Raw genomic sequence first — 25864 nt, forward strand, 5'->3', positions numbered from 1 at the left:
ACAGGAAATATGGTGCCATTTGGGACTCTGGCTCAGCCTGAATGCTCCGTCAAGACATGATGCCGACAGTATATGTACAGTACAGGTTGTCATATGAATAACAATGAACCCGCTAGCTTACATAATGCCACCACAGTGATTCCCAATGTGCTCCTGGGAAACCTTTCACGACTGCACAATTCTTTAGCTGCAGCCCAGAACCAGCACATCCTGCACACCCGATTCAACCAATCAAAGGCTTGACGAGTAGCTGATTAGTTGAATCAGGGGTGCTATTTTCCCAAACTGGAAGAGAAAATATGCAGTCGAGGGGGTAAGTGTGAACAGATTGGGAAACATTGACTAGTGACAGTGTCGACTCTAGAGAGTACGAGCAGTTGATTATTTATTTATGTTGCTTGTATTCATCTATGCCAGTCAGTCTCCCCTGTCAATTTGTATAGAGCGTAAATAAAGTTTCAATGTGTCATGACTCATGCACTAAGGTTGTGGTAGAGTCTGTCAATGTGACATACTGTATAACAATATATGTACTGTATACAACATCCTATTGGTTGCAAGAACTTTGTAGAGTAATTTAAATGGAAAAAACTCTACGTTTTGAATCTGTCGTTGTTCTATGGAAACGCTAAAGCAAAAATCTCTTCCCAACTATGTTGCAATCTATATGGCACAGCTGTCCTTATATGACACTGGTATACTTTTTTTGTTCAGCACAATTTTCTTTAACCAATTTTGGTCTTTAATTCAGGGCCGACAGACAAGTTCTGTACTTTCTCCCCCTTCCACTTGCCTCTTCCATTTTTGCAGTAATGCTAGAGAGTCTTTGCTGCTGACCTATATGATCCAGCCGGCACAACTGGGATGACTGCTGACTGGCATCTAGCAACAGGACACCACAAGACCTACTAATGTATAACAACAAGTAATGTGAAACGACAAGGGACAACAACAACAACCTTTCCTCCATTAGTTCCTCCATTCGTTCCATCCATCATCACATCATCATTCCGTCCTTTGTGTGTGTGTGTGTGTGTGTGTCAAGACTTACATCTTGACGAAGGGGTCAGAGTACCCATTGGAGTCCATAGCGGCGAGGTGGGCACAGCGTACGATGCCAACCAGTAAACAGCTCTTTTCTGGGCTGTAGCAGAGCGACACCAGGATACGACCACGCTGGGGGAAGGGGTGACACAATTAGCCATGACACCACTACAAATCTAAAAATCAACTTTATTCATAGTGCCCTTAATGTATGCCAATTAAATGTCAGATTTAATGTCAGATTAAAACCAACACATGTAAAACAGGCAATTAAAAACATACAATAGGGTAATTAAAGTTATAAAATGAATGAAAATAATAATATTAATTGAATTGCATGTTGGGAAATCAATGACAGGACTGTCAATAACCCTGGGATTAGTACTACTGTTGTAATCGTGGCACCACTGTTATTACTACTACTACAGTACTAGTAGTAGCACAACTAATGTTAGTACTCCTGCTACGGCCACTACTATATCTATATGACAATCTCTACTATTTTTTTTTTAAACATTTTTATTTCACCTTTATTTATTAACCAGGTAGGCAAGTTGAGAACAAGTTCTCATTTACAATTGCGACCTGGCCAAGATAAAGCAAAGCAGTTTGACACAAACAACAACACAGAGTTACACATGGAGTAAAACAAACATACAGTCAATAATACAGTAGAAAAATAAGTCTATATACAATGTGAGCAAATGAGGTGAGATAAGGGAGGTAAAGGCAAAAAAAGGCCATGGTGGCGAAGTAAATACAATATAGTAAGTAAAACACTGGAATGGTAGATTTGCAGTGGAAGAATGTGCAAAGTAGAGATAGAAATAATGGGGTGCAAAGGAGCAAAATAAATAAATAAATACAGTAGGGGGAGAGGTAGTTGTTTGGGCTAAATTATAGATGGGCTATGTACAGGTGCAGTAATCTGTGAGCTGCTCTGACAGCTGGTGCTTAAAGCTAGTGAGTGAGATAACTGTTTCCAGTTTCAGAGATTTTAGTAGTTCGTTCCACTAATTGGCAGCAGAGAACTGGAAGGAGAGGCGGCCAAAGGAAGAATTGGTTTTGGTGGTGACCAGAGAGATATACCTGCTGGAGCGCGTGCTGCAGGTGAGTGCTGCTATGGTGACCAGCGAGCTGAGATAAGGGGGGACTTTACCTAGCAGATGACCTGGAGCCAGTGGGTTTAACGACGAGTATGAAGCGAGGGCCAGCCAACGAGAGCATACAGGTCACAGTGGTGGGTAGTATATGGGGCTTTGGTGACAAAACGGATGGCTCTGTGATAGACTGCATCCAATTTATTGAGTAGAGTGTTGGAGGCTATTTTGTAAATGACATTGCCGAAGTCGAGGATCGGTAGGATGGTCAGTTTTACAAGGGTATGTTTGGCAGCATGAGTGAAGGATGCTTTGTTGCGAAATAGGAAGCCAATTCTAGATTTAACTTTGGATTGGATATGTTTAATATGAGTCTGGAAGGAGAGTTTACAGTCTAACCAGACACCTAGGTATTTGTAGTTGTCCACATATTCTAAGTCAGAACCGTCCAGAGTAGTGATGTTGGACGGGCGGGCAGGTGCAGGCAGTGATCGGTTGAAGAGCATGCATTTAGTTTTACTTGTATTTAAGAGCAATTGGAGGCCACGGAAGGAGAGTTGTATGGCATTGAAGCTCGTCTGGAGGGTTGTTAACACAGTGTCCAAAGAAGGGCAAGAAGTATACAGAATTGTGTCGTCTGCGTAGAGGTGGATCAGAGACTCACCAGCAGCAAGAGTGACATCATTGATGTATACAGAGAAGAGAGTCGGTCCAAGAATTGAACCCTGTGGCACCCCCATAGAGACTGCCAGAGGCATGTACAACAGGCCCTCCGATTTGACACACTGAACTCTATCAGAGAAGTAGTTGGTGAACCAGGCGAGGCAATCATTTGAGAAACCAAGGCTATCGAGTCTGACGATGAGGATGTGGTGATTGACAGAGTCGACAACATGTATGACAATTATGGTAATCTTCGTACCTCTTCCTCAGCCACAGGTGTTCCTTGCTCCACAGTTTCTTTGTTGATGTCTTTGTTCTGAGTGGGAGAAGGGAGGTTGATTTCAATACACAGTTTGTAAATCATTAGAGCGCATTGGCGAACTGACGCACACACACACGCACACACACACACTCACACACATATACTCACACGCGCGCACACAAACACACACATCCACTACATACCTGTGTGATTCTCTCCAGACCCATTTTGAATCTTTTGCTCTCGCCCTTGCTCAGTTTCTTCAAGGCGACCCGGACCTCTCCGATAAACTCGTTACGACCGAGCCTGTCCATGTCGCACACACACAGCCTACACACACACAGATACACACAGACAGGCAGGCCACATGCACATGCAGAAAGTGAGAAAGATACATGTCCTCTCAAGAGCTAGCAGTGAGCATTACGCTCATTTAGATCCGTGTCTATCGGTAAACTCTGGGCTTCTCCAAGCTGGAAATAGAAGCCCCACTGATCTACAGGTAACTGCCAGAATAATGGAAACACTTGAGGAAATGAGGGATACAAAGTATATTAAAAGCAGGTGTGGTTCCTGAGTTAATTAAGCAATTAACATCTCAGCATGCTTAGGCTACGATGGCTATGCCCCCATAGGATGACAATGCCCCATCCACAGGGCAGGACTGGCCGTTGAATGGTTTGATGAGCATGAAAATGATATAAACCATATGCCATGATCATGTGACCAGATCTCAACCCAACACTTATGGGAGATTCTGGAGCGTCACCTGAGACAACATTTTCCACCACCAGACACTTATAGAATCTACGACAATGTGCATTGAAGCTTTGCATTGAAGCTGTTCCAAACGCCCTATTAAGACACCATATGTTGGTGTTTCCTTAATTTTGCCAGTTAACTGTAGCTACACTCTGTGCTGTACATGTCTGTCTGCCTGCCTGTCTGAAAGTCTGTCTGTCCGCTTTGTCTGTAGTGCACTTGAGACGTTTCAAGAACTGAGAATGGCCTAAGGTTTGTCTCACGTCTTTATGACAACTGCGGTATGCTAGTCGTGTTTACTCCTTCAACTGCTACTCTACCCTCCTGCTCTCAGATGTTCTCTCACCTTGCTGCATATCCCTCTGGGCTGTAGCCCGGGTGCTCTCTCTCTCTCTCTCTCGCTCTCTCTCTCTCTCGCTCTCTCTCTCTCTCTCTCTCTCTCTCTCTCACTCTCTCTCTCTCTCTCTCTCATACTCCCACAATTTCACCCAAACCGTGTTCTTTGCATCTTTATCAGTGTGAGACATACCTCAGGGTCGCAGTAACATGCATTTGACCAATTCTTATATAACGGGATCAGTCGCCATTTTATGTGTCATTCTATATTAAATGATGGTGAGATGTTTGTTTTGCCCTCAGAACAACCTCATTTCGTCGGGGGCGTGGACTCTACAAGGTGTCGAAAGCGTTTCCACATGTTGACTCCAATGCTTCCCCCCGGGTTGTGTCAAGTTGTCTGGATGTCCTTTTGGGGGGTGGACCATTCTTGATACACACAGGAAACTGTTGAGTGTGAAAAACCCAGCAGCGTTGTAGTTATTGACACAGACCGGCGAGTCTGGCACCTACTACCATACCCCGTTCAACGGCGCTTAAATATTTTGTCTTGCCCATTCACCCACTGAATAACACACACACACACACACACATAATCCATGTCTCAATTGTCTCGGGGCTTAAAAATAATTATTTAACCTGTCTCCTCCCCTTCATCTACACAAAGTGAAGTGGATTTAACAAGTGACATCAATATGGGATCATAGCTTTCACCTGGATTCACCTGGTCAGTCTAAGGCATGGAGATATCATTGTTTTGTATACTCAGTGTAGAGAGACACAGTAGGACCTCAGTGATGGGAACATGTTGGATGGAGGTCTGAACCGAAACGTCAGAAATTCACAGTGCATCAAACCATTACAGAAAAGGATTTATTGTGTTCTCTAATAAATTTAGCCAGACATTACACATTTTATTTTAATGTTTGTCTGTAGCAGACAGACGTTTTTTTCTTCCTCATTTAATATGTGTACTGGAGGGGTTTAATCTTGCCTGTTCAGTTGACTGGTTGGTCCTCTGAGGTTTGTGTCTTTGAGGTTCTACTGTCGAGAGATAGAGAGGTGGGAACAATGTAGTTCTGCCATCAGACTGGCACTCTGTCGGTCTTGCCTGGGCTATGACAAGGTGCTGAACCAGGAGGCCGTGGTCTTGTCACACCGAGCCAACAGAACCTTTTCTACACCGCTGTGGAGCTCTCCATTGACTGACCGTAGGATGCCGCGGGGTCAAGTTTCCCCTGGGTACAGATCTAGGATAAACTACCCCTGGCCCAATCCTAACCTTAACCATTAGTTAGGAGAATGCAAAAGTTTTTTTTATCGTGATTATCTCCCCTTTGGCATACATTTATTGTTTGAAGCAGAGAAATATGACATAAGAGGAGGACATTTACAGCACCATTGCCAAGACCCAACCCTGTAGATTACTAACAAGTATAGGAGCAGAACTTTTGAACAATTTAGGTTACAGCTATTGCCTTGCGCCTGAAGTTATAACACACAATAAAAGTCCTTGCTGGATGCTAAATGCATATTACCATTATCAGTCCCTATGCTACGCTACAATTCCCTATCCCCATCCACTCTATGCTACGCTACAATTCCCTATCCCCATCCACTCTATGCTACGCTACAATTCCCTATCCCCATCCACTCTATACTACGCTACAATTCCCTATCCCCATCCACTCTATGCTACGCTATAATCCCCTATCCCCATCCACTCTATGCTACGCTACAATTCCCTATTCACATCCACTGCCTATGCTATGCTAATTCAAAATTCCCAGTGATTACTTTCTCTTTTCATCTATCACTCTCTCCCCTCACCTTTTTCTCTCTTTCATGGTTTTCCCTGCATCCACTCCCCCACTGCCTATATATTTCTATATAACTCTCTCTCCTACTCGTCTGAACATGTTCCCCCTCTCCCAAGCACTGTGCCTCTTTCTCTCCACCGTTTCCCTCTCTTTCTCCACCTCTATCCCTTCTTTCTAGGAACCCCAATTCTCTCTTCTCTCCTCTCCTCTCTTTCCTTCCCCCTGTCTATCCTCATCTATACCCTCTTTCTTGGCATCCCTCTCTCTCTCTTCCCTCATTCTTGGCATCCCCCTCTTCTCCACATTTTATCCTCTCTTTCTTGGCACCCCTCCCTCTCCCTCTTCTGTTCTGTCCTCCCTTTTCTGACTCTCCCTAGCTTCTGTGCTGGCCTGTGTCTGGAAGCGGTATCCTTGGCTGGAGGTCAGGTGGGTTCCCCGGTCATTCAGGGTCTTTCCTGAATCCTTATCTACAAAGAGATGGAGTGTGTGTGTGTGTGTGAGTGTGAGTGTGAGTGTGTGAGTGTGAGTGTGAGTGTGAGTGTGTGTGTGTGTGTGTGTGTGTTTGGAGGGGGGCTTGGTGTGTGTTTGTGTCTGTGGGGAGGGGGTGCTACATGGCTTCTCTGCCCAGTGTCTGCCCTTGACTGCATGCCAGAGGGTATCTGTCCAGCACACACTGCAGACCGGATGCATTAGAATAAGGGGTGAGAAGTGTGTGTACAGTGCAATCAGAAAGTATTCACATCCCTTGACTTTTTCTACAATTTGCTGTGTTAAAATGAATTAAATAGAAATTGTGCGTCACTGGCCTACACACAATATCCCGTAATGTCAAAATGGAATTATGTTTTTAGATATTTTTACAAATGAATTCAAAATGAAAAGCTGAAATGTTTTGAGTCAATAAGTGATCAACCACTTTGTTATGGCAAGCCTAAATAAGTTCAGAAGTACAAATTTGCTGAACAAATCACATAATAAGTTGCATGGACTCACTAGGTGTGCAATAAGAGTGTTTAAAATGATTTTTGAATTACCTTTCTGTACTCCACACATTCAATTATCTGTAAGGTCCCTCAGTAAAGCAGTGAAATTCAAACACAGATTCAACCACAAAGACCAGGGAGGTTTTTGTGCCTCGCAAAGAAGGGCACCTATTGGGTAGATGGGTCAAAATTTTTAAAGCAGACGCTGAATATACCTTTGAGCATGGTGAAGTTATTAATTACACTTTGGGTGATGTATCAATACTCCCAGTCACTACAAAGATACAGGCGTCCTTCCTAACTCAGTTGCCGGAAAGGAAGGAAACAACCCAAGGATTTCAACATGAGACCATGGCCGCAAACAGAGAAACCTGAGGATGGATCAACAACATTCTAGTTACTGCACAATACTAACCTAAATTACATAGTGAAAAGAAGGAAGCCTGTACAGAATAAAACATATTCCAAAACATGCATCTTGTTTGCAACAAGGCACTCAAGTAAAACTGCAAAAAATATGGCAAAGAAATGTACTTTATGTCCTGAATACGGAGTTAAGTTTGGGGAAATTCCAACGCAATACATCACTGAGTACCTCTCTTCATATTTTCAAGCATGGTGGTGGCTGCATCATGTTATGGGTATGCAGGTCATTGGCAAGGACTGGGGACTTTTTTGGGATAAAAATAAATGGAATGGAGCTAAGCACAGGCCAAATCCTAGACGAAACCCTGGTTCAGTCTTCTTTCCACCAGACACTGGGTGACAAATGCACCTTTCAGCAAACCTAAAGCACAAGGCCAAATATACACTGGAGTTGCTTACCAAGATGACATTGAATGTTCCTGAGTGGCCAAGTTACAGTTTTGACTGCAAGACTTGAAAATGGCTGTCTAGCAAGGATCAACAACCATCTTGACAGTGCTTGAAGAATTCCTTAAAGACTAATGTGCAAACATTGTTCAATCCATGTTGGCAAAGCTCTTAGAGGCTTACCCAGAGAGACTCACTGCTTTAAACACTGCCAAAGGTGATTCTAACATGTATTGACTCAGGGGGTTGAATAGTTATGTAATCCAGGTTTAATAGTGTATTTATTTTATATATTTTTTAAACAGAGTTTGAATTTTTCTTCCACTTTGACAGAATATTTTGTGTAGATTGCTAACAAATAAATGACATTTAAATCCATTTTAATTCCACCTTGTAACGCAACAAAATGTGGAAAAAGTCGAGGGGTGTGAATACCTTCTGAAGGCATTGTATGTGTGTGCGTGTGTGCGTGTGCGTGTGTGTGTGTGTGTGTGTGTGTGTGTGTGTGTGTGTGTGTGTATATCCCTGAGGCATGGGTTTGACATTGCTGCATTATCATGACGGTGCCAAACACACAAACACAAACACATGCGCACAAAGTTGCCGCGCTCGACCTACATCACTTCAGCGCTCTGTATCAAGAGCACTTGAGGAATGAGGGGGCTGAGACTCTGAACGAGAGCCAACACCTGAGTGTGTTACCGCGGCGACTGCTAATGGAACAGTTGGCCAGTGTGTGTGGCAGTTTTTTTGTTCGTCCGTTGGATAATTAATTGGCCCGATGGCCCTCTGGGAACTGTAGGCAAGTTGTTTTATAAAATATGCCAGTATAATATACATATAGGAGTTGTAGTTCTCTGTAGTTCAGTACCTGAGGGTTTTGGTGGTCATGTCGATAGCGGTGATGCCGTGGTACATCAGTGTCTCACTCCACACCGGGTTCAGAGTGTTCTTCAGTGTTTTGGTGCGGAGCTTGTTCGCCTGCAGGGGACGAAAGTGAGAAGGAGAGAGGGATGAGAGATGGAAATGGAGAAGAGAGGTTCAAAAAGGGGGAGAGAAAGGATTGGTTGAAAGAGGGAGAGAGGAGAGAGAAATGAAAAGTATAGAAAATAGTGGGTGTGGGAGCATAGGGGAAATAAATGGGGGACTGAGAAAGTGACAGGTGGGAAGCGATATGAGAGAGAGAGAGAAAGAGAGAGAGAGAGAGAGAGAGAGAGAGAGAGGTGAGGCAATAAGTTGGAGCGGGAGAGGGCAATTGGGGTGGAGTAAGAGGGAGTTGAGATGATAGAGAGATATGAGGGAAATAATTAGGAAGAGAGAGACACACAGAGAGGGTAGGATGATGAGAGGAAGTGATAGATAGAGTGAGATGATACAGCAAAGGACAGAGAGAGTGAGAGAGAGAGAGAGAGAGAGAGAGAGAGAGAGGAAACGTAATTTATCTCCTTCCCCCAGGAAATGGTAGACATCTGCTCACCTACTTTATAGAGGAGAACAGGAGGACATGAGGCTTCCCCGCGTCACCTGTCTGTCTGTCTCCCCTAGCCTGACGCTAGCACCACTACCGGCCAGACCTGCAAACAAGCACTGCGCTAACGCTAACACACCACACCTGTCAATTAGCCCGCGCTAACACAATTAGCATGAAAAATCAACGCCTCTCAATGAAGAAAGGCCCAGCGTTAGCGTCCGATAATGCTACGCTAACTTCCCCTTCGTGAATGATTGAGAAGGCAGGGTTATCACATTGGCCGTTTCTAGCTACTATTTTCCATTATATGTTGCCTCCAGGACGTGCTGCTGTTTTACATATTTCATTTATTTTCTTGGTTACACAACGGCTGTGTCTTGTTTTGATGCCGAGACCAGGCACACTTCCTCACTTACTTGGTCTTGAATCCCCCCAGTGCACACACACACACACACACACACACACACACACACACACACAAACACACACACGGACACGCATGCACACGCACGCACACAGACGTGCACAAACACACCAAGAGAGCGAAGGACTGTATACTCCCAAGTCGCTCAAGCGCGAGCCTAAATCTCGACTCCCCGGGGCATTCTGGTGCTCCGGAGCTAATTGCCTCTCACTCTCCATCCTTCTCTCTCTCTAAACCTTTCTCTATCTCTCACTTTCTTCCTCAAATCTCTCCCCGTCTCTCTCTTCCTCCATTCCTCCCTACTTCGTTTCATCTCTCTCCCTCTCTCTCATCCTTAACTCTTTTTCACCCTCTTTCTCATCTCCGCTTTTCCATCGATACCCCCAGGTACATCCCGGCCAAAACAGCATATGGTGTCATAAAAAAAAATTGCCTGCCTGGCTCCATCTCTCTTTCTCTCCCCTGCCCCCTTCCCCCCGTCATCAATGCTGTTACATATTCCCCTAAATATTTCATTCTTAGCCTCTCCCTCTCCCCGCATCCGTCTATATGGACCCTCTCCCTCTCTTCCTTTCCCTCTCTCCCCTGTTCCCCGAGCTTACACACACAACTGGCTAAGACTGTGACTCAGAAATCTCATTCTCCATGCGCCACAATTGGGACAGGGAGCAGACGAGAACGTTGAGCCGGGAAGATACCTAGAACCACTCTCACTGCTCTCGCTCTCTCTCTCAATCTTTTCACCTCTCTCGCACTTTCTCTCTCGGTTTCTCTCTGTCCTCCTCTCTCTCTCTCTTTCTCTCTCTCTCTCTCTCTCTCTCTCTCTCTCTGTGTCTTTCTTTCTTTCTCCCTCTCTCTCTCTCTCTCTCTCTCTCTCTTCATCTCTCTCTCTGTGTGATGTGTGAGGTAGGAGAGAGTGTGTAATGGTGTGTGTTATTTTTTTGTTATGTTTTTGTGCATCAGAGAGAGAGAGCAAGTGTGTGTTTCTGTGGAGGTGTGTTTAGTCAGGTGTTTCTGTCCATGTGAGTCCGGCGGTCCTTTAGTAGGAGGAATCAGCTTGTGCCCCTGTATGTGTGGAAGCTGGTGTGTGAAGGAGTGTGTATCTATGTGGGAGTCTCTCCCTGTGTGTGTGTGTGTATGTGTGTGTATGTGTGTGTGAGTGTAAGTAAGAAAAAAGGGGGAGAGAAAGGGGGAGAGGGAGAGTGTGTGTGTGTGTGTGTGTGCTCATGCCCCTGTGTGTGCAAGGTGGTGTGTATGCGTGTGAGTCCCTCCCTGCCTGTCATCCTCTGTTTCACGCTCACGTGCTCCCCACTCCTCGGCGCCGTAGACTCATGTGGTTGATATTTACCAAACGGGGGTTTGTGGGTACTTACGTATGTGCTGACGTATATCACCCCCCCCCCCCCCCCCCCCCCCCATCTACACTCGCCTGTTGACGTGAGCAGTGTAACAATCGGCGCAGTTTCCATGACAACCACCTGCTGCTGCCCCCCCCCTCATCCCTCCTTCTCTCACCCCTTTACCTCCCGCCCTTCTCTTGGCACTGTGTTGCTATTTCAAGGTCATAGAGGGTCACATAGAGATAGAGAGATAGTGACAGAGACGGGACGGAGGGCAGGATGGAGAAATACGGTGTGGAACAAAATGAGGAGGGGGGGAATTAACAGAAGCAGACCTGTATTTTTTGGGTTCGACCACAGACATAGTGTTTATAATACCTGTCTGGCTCTGTCTCCATGCGGCTATCACAACTTACTTTGATGTTGAGCCAAACCCAAGATGGCCACCAGCAACAATCAACCTGTGAAGATTGTGTCAGCTGCCAAACCTCCCAACCATTCCCAAGAACAACAACTCCAAAAATCTCAACAAAGCCGGTAAAATGGGACCAAAACACTGCTGTGGAGCACAGAGAAATGTCACATTAACCAGCGAAGTGCCAAAACAACTCCTTTTCAGTCAACGTAGCACGTCAACATGCTACATTAACTAGCTAGTAACATTTGGCCTAAAGCCAAAGCCCAGTTTTGATATTTGGACTAGCCAGTCAAATAGAAAAAGTAGAGTTCCCGGGCTAGGGTAAATCAAATTTGCAGAACAAGCTCTATTTTGGTGGCCTCCGGTACATTCTAATGCCTTGATTCCAACCGAAATACACAGCTAAATTATTGAATAGTTTTTTTTTTTACCTTTATTTAACTAGGCAAGTCAGTTAATTAAGAACAAATTCTTATGTTCAATGATGGCCTGGGAACAGTGGGTGAACTGCCTTGTTCAGGGGCAGAACAACATAATTGTACCTTGTCAGCTCAGGGATTTGATCTTGCACTCTCAACACTCTAACCACTAGGCTACCTGCCGCCCCAAACTTTAACAACTTTAACTCCCAGGTTTGTAAAATAAGTTGTGGTATTGAATAGAAAGACATTAATTTACATTTAAAATGACTGAAAGTAATTTGAATTCAGTCTGTTGTAAAGAGACACAAAAAGGAAACTTAAGAACAGGAAACAGAAATAGCGCACATAGAACATATGTACTGCTTCTTAGACTTGCGTTCAATGAGAATGACAGATCTAACTAGAAAAATAGTAAAAATTTGCAGGTTTAAACCTGTGTTCTCTTGAGATGAAAACCATTTGCAGTTTTACTGGAAGATATAAATTGCCCCAATTATGTTTGTTCTTCAAATATGTATTTTACTGGCTCAGCTGCTGTGGACACTTAGGGTTAGGAAACCAATGTGTCAATTTGTATTGACCTTTAACAGTTTGGCCTGTCAATCAATCACTGTGGGTGGAACTGTCAGGAGAGGGGGCAGGATGTTTGTGAGTCACAGAGTTGGTAGGGTTTCAGACCTGTCAATCACTGTGCGTGGGACTTTGAGGGAGGTGGTACATTAGTAATTTGGTCAGAAAAAATAGTTTAGTTTACTCTTTCAATGTAATTTATTGTGGCAAAAACTACATCTCAAAAACGACAGTTGAAGACGGAAGTTTACATACACTTAGGTTGGAGTCATTTTTCAATGACTCCACAAATTTCATGATAACAAACTATAGTTTTGGCAAGTCGGTTAGGACATCTACTTTGTGCATGACACAAATAATTTGTGCATGACACAGATTATTTCACTTATAATTCACGGTATCACAATTCCAGTGGGTAAGAAGTTCACATACATTAAGTTGATTTTGCCTTTAAACAGCTTGGAAAATTCCAGAAAATGATGTCATGGCTTTAAAAGCTTCTGATAGGCTAATTGATATAATTTGAGTCAATTGGAGGTGTACCTGTGGATGTATTTCAAGGCCAACCTTGCATCTTGACATCATGGGAAAATCAAAAGAAATTAGCTAAGACCTCAGAAAAAAAATTGTAGATCTCCACAAGTCTGCATCATCCTTGGGAGCAATTTCCAAATGGCTGAAGGTACCACGTTCATCGGTACAAACAATAGTACGCAAGTATAAACACAATGGAACCACGCAGCCATCATACCACTCAGGAAGGAGAAGCGTTCTGTCTTCTCGAGATTAATGTAGTTTGGTGCGAAAAGTGCAAAATCACCCCCAGAACAACAGCAAAGGATCTTGTGAAGCTGCTGGACGAAACAGGTACAAAAGCATCTATATCCACAGCTAAACGAGTCCTATATTGACATAGCCTGAAAGGCCGCTCAGCAAGGAAGAAGCCACTGCTCCAAAACCGCCATAAAAAAGTAAGACTACGGTTTGCAACTACACATGGGGACGAAGATCGTACTTTTTGGAGAAATGTCCTCTGGTCTGATGAAACAAGAATAGAACTGTTTGGCCATAAGACCATTGTTATGTTTGGAAGAAAAAGGGGGAGGCTTGCAACCAAAAAACACCATCCCAACAGTGAAAGACGGGAGTGGCAGCATCATGTTGTGGGGGTGCTTTGCTGCAGGAGGAACTGGTGCACTTCACAAAATAGATGGCTTCATGAGGAGGGAAAATTATGTATATATATTGAAGCAACATCTCAAGACCTCAGTCAGGAAGTTAAAGCTTGGTTGCAAATGGGTTTCAAAATGGACAATGACCAAGCATACTTCCAAAGTTGTGGCAAAATGGCTTAAGGACAACAAAGTCAAGGTATTGGAGTGACCATCACAAAGCCCTGACCTCAATCCTATAGAAAATGTGGGGGCAGAACTGAAAAAGCGTGTGTGAAAAAGTAGGCCTACAAACCTGACTCAGTTACACCAGCTCTGTCAGGAGGAATGGGCCAAAATTCCCCCAACTTATTGTGGGAAGCTTGTGGATGCCTACCCAAAACGTTTGACCCAAGTTAAACCATTTAAAGGCAATGCTACCAAATACTAATTGAGTGTGTGTAAACTTCTGACCCACTGGGAATGTCATTATTTTTATTCTGAAATGTCACATTCTTAAAATAAAGTGGTGATCCTAACTGACCTAAAACAGGACATTTTTACTTGGATTAAATGTCAGGAATTGTGAAAAACTGAGTTTAAATGTATTTGGCTTAAGGTGTATGTAAACTTCCGACTTCAACTGTACATCTGGTCTACTCTTTCAATTTAGTTTGTTTGGCAAAAACCTAAGAAAAAATGTGTTCTGTCAAGTAAACATGTTGAGAAACAACAATATAGAATTGCAGGAAAATGGTTTTAAAAATGCTGCTGTATAAGTGACGTAGTATGCCAGGAACATACTGTATGAATAACTGTAGCTAAAAAAGTAAGTGTATGTGTAGTAAGCTGTTAGTGGCCCATGTGTCTCACCCTAAAATGTTGTCCCTCTCCACCTCAGAACTTAGCCTACTCTTCTGACTTGGACATGTAGCCTATAGCCTGTTTTAGAGAAATGTCATCATCAAATATTGTAAGAGCTTTCATTGTCTGCTTATGTTCCCCCGTTATTTATCCTACGGTTCTGACTTGGTGTACAGGGAGAATACTGTAAGAATGGCCCATGTTGCTGTACATTTCAGCTCACTCATGCCTTAATCGAAATTACGGCTTGACTATTATCTGCTCATCATTCCCTAATGTCATAGTCTCCATTGTTATATTGCTTATACATGTACAGGTCTATCGGATTAGTATATTATTCATCATCTTAGGCTATGTTACAATGATGCATTTCATTGTTTTGCTTACTTTGTGTAGCCTATTATAATTCGCTTACGTGGTTCTCTATATACCAGAACATCATAGTATATGATGGCCTGTAACCATGTTTTCCAGTAACAGTCTCTTCACATTCAAAAAAGTTCACGTAATTCCAGTTCATATTGCGAGGGTTGTTTTGTTTGTGCAATGCTCTGTCTTTGCGTTGGTCTAATGTCTATAAAAGTGGAGCCCCGTGATTGTATTTTCCTTACTTTTAGACCACACAATAAAATACTTCAAATGGTATACTAACAGCTGAGATACCGTCGTTTTCTCTCTCTTTCTCTCTCTCTCTGTGTGTTTGTGGTGACAAAGAAGAGTAAAGTTAAGGCCTCAACATCTTGCTGGAATTTATCTGAACTAACATCTATCTGAATTTATCTTACAGTTTGAAAGTGCTGAACGAATAAGCACTTGCTCATACATAGAGCTAAGTGTGATAATAAACATTACGAATTTACTGAACATAAATATAATAATGTTTGTGTATGGTCCAAAAGTCGGTATTCGTTATTCTTGAAGGAGAATGCTTTTTTCTTTATGGAGTTACACAAATCCACAAGGAGTCAGTAGTAGCCATGTTTATTTAAGCAAGTCAGCCATATCAGCCATGGTTTTTAAAAAAGCAGTAAATTAGGCTGACTGAACGGTTTCGCTGCCAGATGAGGCCCCGTTGATAGCCAGGTGTAGCGGTGGTAAGGATTCACTCCATGGTGCTGAAAGGAAAGTTTGGCTGACGGGACAGCTTTCTGTAGGCCCTAACAGTTTGTGGGCACCGTTTGTCACTGCTATAATGCATTAAATGTATTGTTTAGTGTTGTGCTGTGTCGTGGCTTTTCTGGCATGCATCTTAAACAATTGGTTGAGTTTTTCCCACTTTGGATTTGCATGCTAAAATCACCACTAGACACTTTAATCAAATCAGTAGGCCTATAGCAATAAGTATCATGACATTAGCTTTGTTAACCTTCAATCTCTTTTCTTTTATCATATTTTGGAAGAGAATGTGTCTCTCTCTCCGCCACCTATTGTTCCTGCAGTGACAATTGAATATAATATATCTGCAGATATTCGCCAGAAAGCAGTAATAGCCTGCCCGTATGCAAATTAGGTAGCCAAATGAACGGCTCTCTCGCCGATGCGCTTCCGTTCCGTTTACCTCCATAATGTTTCCGTCATCCTTCCCTATGACAGAAAACAACCATCACTAACCTCTATTTGGATGAAGATTTCTACCTCAACGAGTCAGCGGTGCAGGACATACTGCCGACCCCCGGACCAGGCCCTAATCCCAGAGACTCAGAAGAGGAAAAGGCGACGTAAGAGAGGCCAACGTGCGGGAACCCTGACAAAACCACGTCGGCAAATAAATAATCTACCTCTACCCCCAGTTCTATTAGTGAACATACAATAAACAAACTGGGAGAGCTCTGTTCGAGAGGTTCTGGTCACCCGAGTTAAAGTACCTCATGATAAGCTGTAGACCATACTATTCGCCAAGAGAGTAGCTGTATATTTACCAACACAAACCGATGCTGGCACTATGACAGCACTGAATGAGCTGTATGGGGCAAATATGAGCTGTATCAGTCTTCACTGATATTTTCAACCTCTCCCTGACCCAGTCTGTAAAACCTACATGTTTCAAGCTGACCACCATAGTCCCTTTGCCAAAGAACGCTAAAGTAACCTGTGTAAATGACTATTGCCCAATAACCTTCATATCTGTAGCCATGAAATTGTAAGGACAGACGCTGAAGACGAGAAGCAAGTACAGGGAGTGAACATTTAATGAAACAACAGACATATAACAAAACAAGAACAGCGTCTGGACAGGGGGAACAAAACGACATTACGACAATAATGCTGACACAGGGATCTAACCGAGGGACAGACAGATATATGAGGGGCAATCAACAAGGTAATGGAGTCCAGGTGAGTCCAGCAAGCGCTGATGTGCGTAATGATGGTGGCAGGTGTGCGTAATGATGGGCAGCCTGGCGTCTTTGAGCGCCAGGGAGGAGGAGCGGGAGCAAGCGTGACAGAAATGCTTTGAAAGGCTGGTCATGGCTCACATCAACACCATCATCCCAGACAACCTGGACCCACTCCAATTTGCATACCGTCCCAACAGATCCACAGATAACGCAATCTCTATTGCACTCCACACTGCCCTTTCCCACCTGGACAAAAGGAACAACTATGTAAGAATGCTGTTCATTGACTACAGCTCAGCGTTCAACACCATAGTGCCCTCCAAGCTCAACACTAAACTAAGGACCCTGAGATTAAACACCTCCCTCCGCAACTGGACACAACAGGAACAGGATCCTAACTGTCTATCTGTACTTCCCCACTCCTTTTCCTGTTTGCCGGAAAATGGCTGCTGGCTAAGGACGCTGCTGGGACATTTGCAGCGTTTACTTTTTTACTCTTTATTCTAATTGCTGTTTTAAACTGGTTTTGGAATTTAGCAATTTTACCTGCGTCTTGGTTTGTCTTCTCCCAAACTTTGACTGCAGCCAACCACAGTGCACAAGAAGAGCACAGATACCACGAGGCAGAAAAAAGAGCAGACTGACAAACCAGCAGTTTCCCAGTCATCACTCGCTTTGTGACTGACACGCGCCTGTCCTATCAATAGATCACTAGACGATGCATATCATTAATTCAGGCGAGAGAAGACTATACCAACGTTTCTGTCGAGCTTATTGAAACTTTTAAATGAAAAGAAGCCTAGTTCGTTGAAAAAAGTAGCCAGCTGACAATAGCTGTGTTCGAACACCCATACTAGCATACTGTATACTACATACTTAATGAGTATATACTACATGCTATATACTATTAGTTCATTTTAGTATACTGTAAACGAGCGGTATCCTTTCAATTGAGTGTACTAGCTCTTCGCCTGTCTACCGGAAGTTGATGCTGTTGCTATGCAACCTCTTGCTAGCTTATTAGTATAACAAATTACTAGCTAGACATTTTACGACTTCGGGTGTGTTCTTAAATTCAATCTGGAGTGCCATAGAGCACTCAGAGTGTGCTCTGGGCGTTCATAAATTCAGAGCGTTGTCAGATTGTCTGTTTGTAAATCCAGAGAGTTTCGCACTCTGAGCTCACACTGGACACTCGGGCCGAGGAGTAGGGTTGATTCGAGCGTTCTAACCTGTCAATGGCAGTCAACTACTCAAGCTAACGTTGGCTAGCTTGCTAGCTATTTCCAGACACAAATGAGAGAACACCTCACTCTAACCATTTCACTCGCCCTAGCGATGAATTTGTATCCACTCTCGTTGGACTTCGGCAGCATATTTTCCAGCGTTTTCTTCAAATCTGCAAACGATGTGAAGCCACACCCATTTTCTGAAGAATGTCATTATGGGCCCTAAAAGTACAGATATAGTGTCCACTGTTTGTATACTTGATATTTTGGCGAATGTAGTACAACATCCGGGAGTTTATGGCAAACTAACTATATCCAGACTATTTTATTTAACTAGGCAAGTCAGTTAAGAACAAATTCTTATTGTATGTAGGTGTGCCAGCACTACCTGTTCAGGGGCAGAACAACAGATTTATACCTTGTCAGCTCGGGGATTTGAACTTGCAACCTTCTGGTTACTAGTCCAATGCTCTAACCACTAGGCTACCCTTCTGCTACAACCAATAAGCATTCTATATACTCAATTTACATTACAAATAGTACGGTTAGTGCGGTTAGTATAAGTATTTGAACACAGATAATGAGTCTGTTATCATCTGTTGAGCCGACCACTGCTGCTTATGGAAAACACTGATTAAGCCCAGTGCTTTGACCAACCTCACAGGTGGTATTGTCTGTCCCGTAAACAGCAGAGAAGCACTCCGAAGTCAACATATCATCCACAATATACACAACTGGAATCATTTCAAAATGGACCATGTCCATGAAAGTACGCCAATCATTTCTAGGAATCTTAAGTGCCATGCTATCGAAAGCTGCAGTACTTCAAATTCGTTTTGGATTACAGTAAGTACTGCGTCATGGTGGTTTGGGTAAGAGATCATTTAGCGCTTCGCTGTGAGGCAAGCTGTTTCAGTGGAAAGGAACACGCACACACACACACACGCACACGACTAATAGACTGGGTACCACTAATGTGGAAGATGATGAGGGAGAGGGAGGTTGTGGTGACCTTGCTTGCTCCAGGCAGGAGGTGGAGCTTGACGTATGGATCGGCCAGTCCGTTGGAGTCCATGGCCTTTAGTCCCTGTGGGGAGAGACACACAGGGATGGTTACAGATGCACACGCGCACGCACTCGCGCACACATATGCAGACGCACACAGTGAGAGTCCCACACACACACACAGCCACAGACAGAACACACTTGGTCAAGGCTTAGCTATCATACACATGGCATACAGTCATACACCACAGGCTGTACGCCAGACAAGGTCAGGGCATGACAAAAGAGCATTACGTCCTTTGGTGTTCAACTCTCCTCTTGTTTTGTCTATTTTGTCGCATGCCATTCTACTCAACTCGTTTTCAATCTACGTCCATCATTTCTCAAGCTAGTCTGTTTGTATGTAGGTGTGCCAGCACTACCAATGCTTTCCATTGGGTTGGGGTGCTTATCTGGGTATAAGCATAGTCAATCGCCTTCCAAAAAAGGACAAATGATAGGAACTCCCTGAAATTACAGTAGTAGGAAAGCACAGAATTACGGCTGGATCCCAAATCGCACCGTATTCGCTATGTAGTGCACAACTTTTGACAGGGACTCATATAGCGCTTGTCAAAAGTAGCGCACTTTATAGCGAATGGGGTAACATTTGGGACACACTTTTAGTCAGGTTATATTATTGAATGGGTCTACCATAATACCCATAAGGAGTATATATTGAATGTTTGCCTGGTGTGGGCTGAATGCGAAACGTATCTTTCTAGCCCGGATCACATCAATACTCAACTCTGCCTCATTGTTAAGAGATAAATCTCGGTTCTCTCTCACCGAATAGAGTTCACTCACGGGTTTTCTAGGCAAGCACCATTGTCTTCACGGCTTCATGGCTTGATGTGCTGGGTCAGAGCTAAGCCTGTCTCCGCGGGAAAAGACATCTAGAGTAACGTTTGAAGCTGCAACGCTAACCCGAGGCTTGCAGTGGATTGGATAGCGCTTAAGCTAATTTCCCTTTGAGTCTTGACGCGTTGTGTGGAGGGGACGTGGATTAGCTTAGGCTTGGGGTGTAAGTGGAGTCTTGTTTTCAAGCCTAGCCCCTGACGGAGATTAGAACAGTTGAGTTTCTTACCTTGGCCTTGTGGATTGTACAGTGTAGACAGTTGTTCTCGTGATCGAAGAGCAGGGTGAACTCCAGGGTGCCCAGATAAGCTGTAAAACAAAACAATCGACACAGACAATCCATTATTGGCCGTTGGTTTGGCCCTGGCTGTGAATACAGCCTAAAGAAAAGTGTGTATAAATTAACTGAATGCACATAAACACATATGCATGCACAGATGGCCATACAGAAGCATGCACATAAACACATATGCATGCACAGATGGCATGCACATAAACATAAACACCAACATACACACACCTTCCACCCCCCCACCTCCCCAAACACAGAAACCTGTAACTCCAGCCTCCTGCACAATTCTGGAATCTGGATACGCCAATGCTTATTTTCCTGACACTCTCTTAAAAAAACACACCTTGTTTGTATTACTCGCTGTGAGTGGAAAGAAAAATAGAGGCTTGAGGACCGAATAACATTACTCCGACACAGCAAAATAAATCACACAGTGTGTGTGTGTGTGTGTGTGTGTGTGTGTGTGTCTGTCAGTGTGTGTGAGCCCCTCTGTCGGAGAAACTCGGAGCGAGCGACAACAAACGCGAGACAATGACGGTGGAGAAGATGTTCGACTCACAATCAGTCCGCTTTAAACACATGCAGTGCCAGCTAACACTGAGAAATGTACCCAGAAAGTGGTTTTGACACAAACAAATGGCGACTTCGAGAGTCGGGATTAAACCGCAAGAATATTGAGGCCTGTGTTTGTTTTCCGATGATTAACTAGGATACACATTCATTTACATAAATCACCGCACGGACTCCATCGAGTTCATGTGCGTAGACATGCACGAACACACACAATTTGACACCTGTGCACACTGTGATAAACATACCCATACACACACATAGAGACAAAGTCAAACACAACACAAATACACTCAGAGACAAACAGAGAAAACAGACATGCATGAATACATGACTTCACAACTGGAACATTGTTAATTAACTCGCCTGACATTTTAACACCCACAGTTCAAACCATAAGGGCATTCAGAAAGACAAGCAAACGAAACACAAGCCACACTGACTAGAGCCTCACATACTTTGACCAATCGATGTACACAATTGTCAAAATCGTTGTAATAAAACACACAGTGCCTTCAGAACGTTTTCACACCCCTTGACTTTTTCCGCATTTTGTTGTGTTATAGCCTTAATTTGACATTTGTGTCACTGGCCTACACACAATATCCCATAATATCAAAGTGGAATTATGTATTTTGGAAATGTTGACAAACTAATGAAAAATGAAAAGCTGAAATGTCTTGAGTCAAAAAGTATTCAACCCCTTTGTTATGTCAAGCCTAAATAAGTTCAGGAGTAAAAATGTGCTTCAAAAGTCACATAATAAGTTATTAATTACACTTTGAATGGTGTATCAATGCACCCAGTCACTACAAAGATAGAGTACCACTCTCCATATTTTCAAGCATAGTGGTAGCTGAATCATGTTATGGGTATTCTTGTAATTGTTAAAGAATAGGGAGTTTTTCAGTATAAAAAAGAACTGGAATGGAGCTAAGCACAGGCAAAATCCTAGAGGAAAACCTTGACTATTTTGCTTTCCACCAAACACTGGGAGATTAATTAACCTTTAAGCAGAACAATAACCTAAAACACAAGGCCAAATATACCCTGGGGTTGCTTACCAAGACGACATTGAATGTTCCTGAGTGGTCGAGTGACAGTTTGACTTCATTCGCCTTGAAAGTCTATGGCAAGACTTGAAAAGGGCTGTCTAGCAATTTTCAACAACCAACTTGACAGAGCTTCAAGACTTCAAAGAACAATGTACAAATATTGCGTGCAAAGCTCTTAGAGACTTACCCAGAAAGACATAGCTGTAATAGCTGCCGAAGATGCTTCTACAATGTATTGACTCAGGGGTGTGAATACTTATGTACATTTGATATTTCTGTATTTCATTTTCAATAAATTTTCAAAAATGTTAAATGTTTACTTTGTCATTATGTGGTAATGTGTGAATATGGGTGAGATTTGTTTTTTAGTTCATCCATTTTGAATCCTTTCTTCTGTTACACAACAAAATGTGGAATAAATCAAGGGGTATGACTACTTTCTGAAGGCACTGTATATGTTTAATGAGTGTATGCACAAAACTAACGTTTGCACAACCGTTGTGGCTAAAATACACCCAGGAGGAAATGTGCAATGGTTGTGATGTGTTGTGAATGCGTTGTGTGGAACGTTTTGGAAAAAAAATCATATTGTCAAATGAGATTTCTCAATTTCTAATCCTTTCTGTTCTGCGTCCTCATATATCCATGAAACACTTCATTTGTGCTTGTGTATTGCTCATTCCTTTGAAATATACTTGGAACAAAACATGGGATCTATGCGATATTAATTGGATGTTGTTGGAGATGTGAGAAGGAAAATTTGGCCCACTTCTCTTTCTTTAAAACCCTGTCTAATGACGTGTTACCAAGCGATGTTCTTAATTATTATAAACATTGAGATTAATTGAGGATATGGCATCTTATTGAGAATGTTTGCGTTGGCACTAGAATGATTCGAAATAGATTCACACACACGCACGCACGCACGCACGCACGCACGCACGCACGCACGCACGCACGCACGCACGCACACACACACACACACACACACACACACACACACACACACACACACACACACACACACACACACACCATACTTGACCCAAGGCGTTCCTTTCCCTAACCCCTGAACCCCACCAAACCCCCACCCCCCTCCCCCCCACTCACTCACTTTCATCATCGTCGTCTGAATCCACCCCTTCTTGCCTTTCCCCCCGGTCCTCTTCGATGGGTTTCCTCTCCTTCTCCTTATTCTCTCCGTCCGTCTCCCCTCCATTGCTCAATCCGAAATCTGGTTCCTTCAGGATCTTCTTCTCCCGGGGCGGGGGAGGGGTCATGGGAAAGTCGTGGAAGCGCGGGAAGAAGTCGGAGATCTGCGGGATAGGCATTATGGGCCCCGGGCACACGTTGATGGCAAAGTGCTCCTGCATGGAGATCTTGACGGGAGAGGGCGGAGGGAGAGATCTGGGAGCAGAGGAGGTAGCACGAGACGGTGCGGGGGAGGATGGGGTGGAGGAGGAGGGAGGGATGGAGAGATGGGAGGAGGTGGAAGAGTTGGGTGGGGGGGCGAAGTGGGAGTGGGGCGGAGGAGGTTTCGATACGCTCATGTGGACCGCCGGATGGGACTGTGGGTAGGCGTGTGTGTGTGGGTAGTTAGGTGTGTGTGTGTGTGTGTGTGTGTGTGTGTGTGTGTGTGTGTGTGTTGTGGGGGGTGGGGATGGACATGAGATGAAGAGAGAGAAATAGAGAGGGAAAAATGAATGAGAGGGGAGGAAAGGAAGGGTGGGAGACAGAGCGATAGTATCACTCACTTTATCGAGTATATCTCACTTCCTGTTTTTTTTTGCTGACCCTCTCTCTCCCTCACTCTCCCACTGTTCATAATGCTCTTCTTCAAGTACCTGAGCTGATGTAAGCTACTCCCAATATCTCAATAGTCTTTCATGTCAAAATATTGAGCTACTATGTCAGATCTCCGAATACATATTCATGTTTGACAGTGTATCGTTCTACTCTCTCCTTTTACTGTTATTCATACCTCTACTGTACAAGTTCATCCCTGCATCTCTCTCTACATCGCTCTCCCTCATCTTCCTTTCGCTTTCTCTCTACATCTCTTTCTCAGTAAGGATATACAGTGCCTTGCGAAAGTATTCGGCCCCCTTGAACTTTGCGACCTTTTGCCACATTTCAGGCTTCAAACATAAAGATATAAAACTGTATTTTTTTGTGAAGAATCAACAACAAGTGGGACACAATCATGAAGTGGAACGACATTTATTGGATATTTCAAACTTTTTTAACAAATCAAAAACTGAAACATTGGGCGTGCAAAATTATTCAGCCCCTTTACTTTCAGTGCAGCAAACTCTCTCCAGAAGTTCAGTGAGGATCTCTGAATGATCCAATGTTGACATAAATGACTAATGATGATAAATACAATCCACCTGTGTGTAATCAAGTCTCCGTATAAATGCACCTGCACTGTGATAGTCTCAGAGGTACGTTAAAAGCGCAGAGAGCATCATGAAGAACAAGGAACACACCAGGCAGGTCCGAGATACTGTTGTGAAGAAGTTTAAAGCCGGATTTGGATACAAAAAGATTTCCCAAGCTTTAAACATCCCAAGGAGCACTGTGCAAGCGATAATATTGAAATGGAAGGAGTATCAGACCACTGCAAATCTACCAAGACCTGGCCGTCCCTCTAAACTTTCAGCTCATACAAGGAGAAGACTGATCAGAGATGCAGCCAAGAGGCCCATGATCACTCTGGATGAACTGCAGAGATCTACAGCTGAGGTGGGAGACTCTGTCCATAGGACAACAATCAGTCGTATATTGCACAAATCTGGCCTTTATGGAAGAGTGGCAAGAAGAAAGCCATTTCTTAAAGATATCCATAAAAAGTGTTGTTTAAAGTTTGCCACAAGCCACCTGGGAGACACACCAAACATGTGGAAGAAGGTGCTCTGGTCAGATGAAACCAAAATTGAACTTTTTGGCAACAATACAAAACGTTATGTTTGGCGTAAAAGCAACACAGCTGAACACACCATCCCCACTGTCAAACATGGTGGTGGCAGCATCATGGTTTGGGCCTGCTTTTCTTCAGCAGGGACAGGGAAGATGGTTAAAATTGATGGGAAGATGGATGGAGCCAAATACAGGACCATTCTGGAAGAAAACCTGATGGAGTCTGCAAAAAACCTGAGACTGGGACGGAGATTTGTCTTCCAACAAGACAATGATCCAAAACATAAAGCAAAATCTACAATGGAATGGTTCAAAAATAAACATATCCAGGTGTTAGAATGGCCAAGTAAAAGTCCAGACCTGAATCCAATCGAGAATCTGTGGAAAGAACTGAAAACTGCTGTTCACAAATGCTCTCCATCCAACCTCACTGAGCTCAAGCTGTTTTGCAAGGAGGAATGGGAAAAAATGTCAGTCTCTCGATGTGCAAAACTGATAGAGACATACCCCAAGCGACTTACAGCTGTAATCGCAGCAAAAGGTGGCGCTACAAAGTATTAACTTAAGGGGGCTGAATAATTTTGCACGCCCAATTTTTCAGTTTTTGATTTGTTAAAAAAGTTTGAAATATCCAATAAATGTCGTTCCACTTCATGATTGTGTCCCACTTGTTGTTGATTCTTCACAAAAAAATACAGTTTTATATCTTTATGTTTGAAGCCTGAAATGTGGCAAAAGGTCGCAAAGTTCAAGGGGGCCGAATACTTTCGCAAGGCACTGTACATGCCTTCACGATCCAAGATGGCAGAATGTGAAGTCGTTTGTCTGTGACTAGTAGATTTGAACCTACTAATAACCTAATCCACAATATCCTTGTTGTGTAGTGCAAACTATTTTGTTTTGCTGGTGTAAAGATCGCGTGTCTCCCACAACCCGGATACACCATTTTTTTCTCTCGCTATTTGCACTTCTTTACTTGAAGTTTACCAAAGTAACCTTATCTCTGGCTAGCCTGGGTTCTATCCTCAGCTTTCCCTCCACGGAGTGTCTCGTCCACGCTGCTCCCCTTCACTCTCCTCCTGGCTGCCAGAGGCAGCTCAACAATCCCCAACCCGTTC

The 25864-nt window shown here is 43.5% G+C and overlaps 1 protein-coding gene across 2 annotated transcripts in view; it reads right to left on the reverse strand.

Moving 5' to 3' along the window:
- Nucleotides 1-25864, reverse strand: part of doc2d (double C2-like domains, delta) — a 46525-nt gene that overhangs the window by 14809 nt on the left and 5852 nt on the right. For both annotated transcript variants that reach the window (XM_036954423.2, XM_036954422.2), the window contains exons 2-8: nt 22942-23395; nt 20140-20219; nt 19021-19095; nt 8655-8764; nt 3273-3399; nt 3067-3123; nt 1052-1176 (exon numbers count right to left, since the gene is read on the reverse strand). In XM_036954423.2, the coding sequence (XP_036810318.1) occupies nt 1052-1176; nt 3067-3123; nt 3273-3399; nt 8655-8764; nt 19021-19095; nt 20140-20219; nt 22942-23377 (1010 nt within the window). In that variant the 5' untranslated portion in view covers nt 23378-23395. The remainder of the gene's footprint in view (nt 1-1051; nt 1177-3066; nt 3124-3272; nt 3400-8654; nt 8765-19020; nt 19096-20139; nt 20220-22941; nt 23396-25864) is intronic.

Source organism: Oncorhynchus mykiss, chromosome 19, assembly GCF_057628025.1.
Source record: "Oncorhynchus mykiss isolate SJ-2025 chromosome 19, ASM5762802v1, whole genome shotgun sequence".
NCBI lineage: Eukaryota > Metazoa > Chordata > Actinopteri > Salmoniformes > Salmonidae > Oncorhynchus > Oncorhynchus mykiss.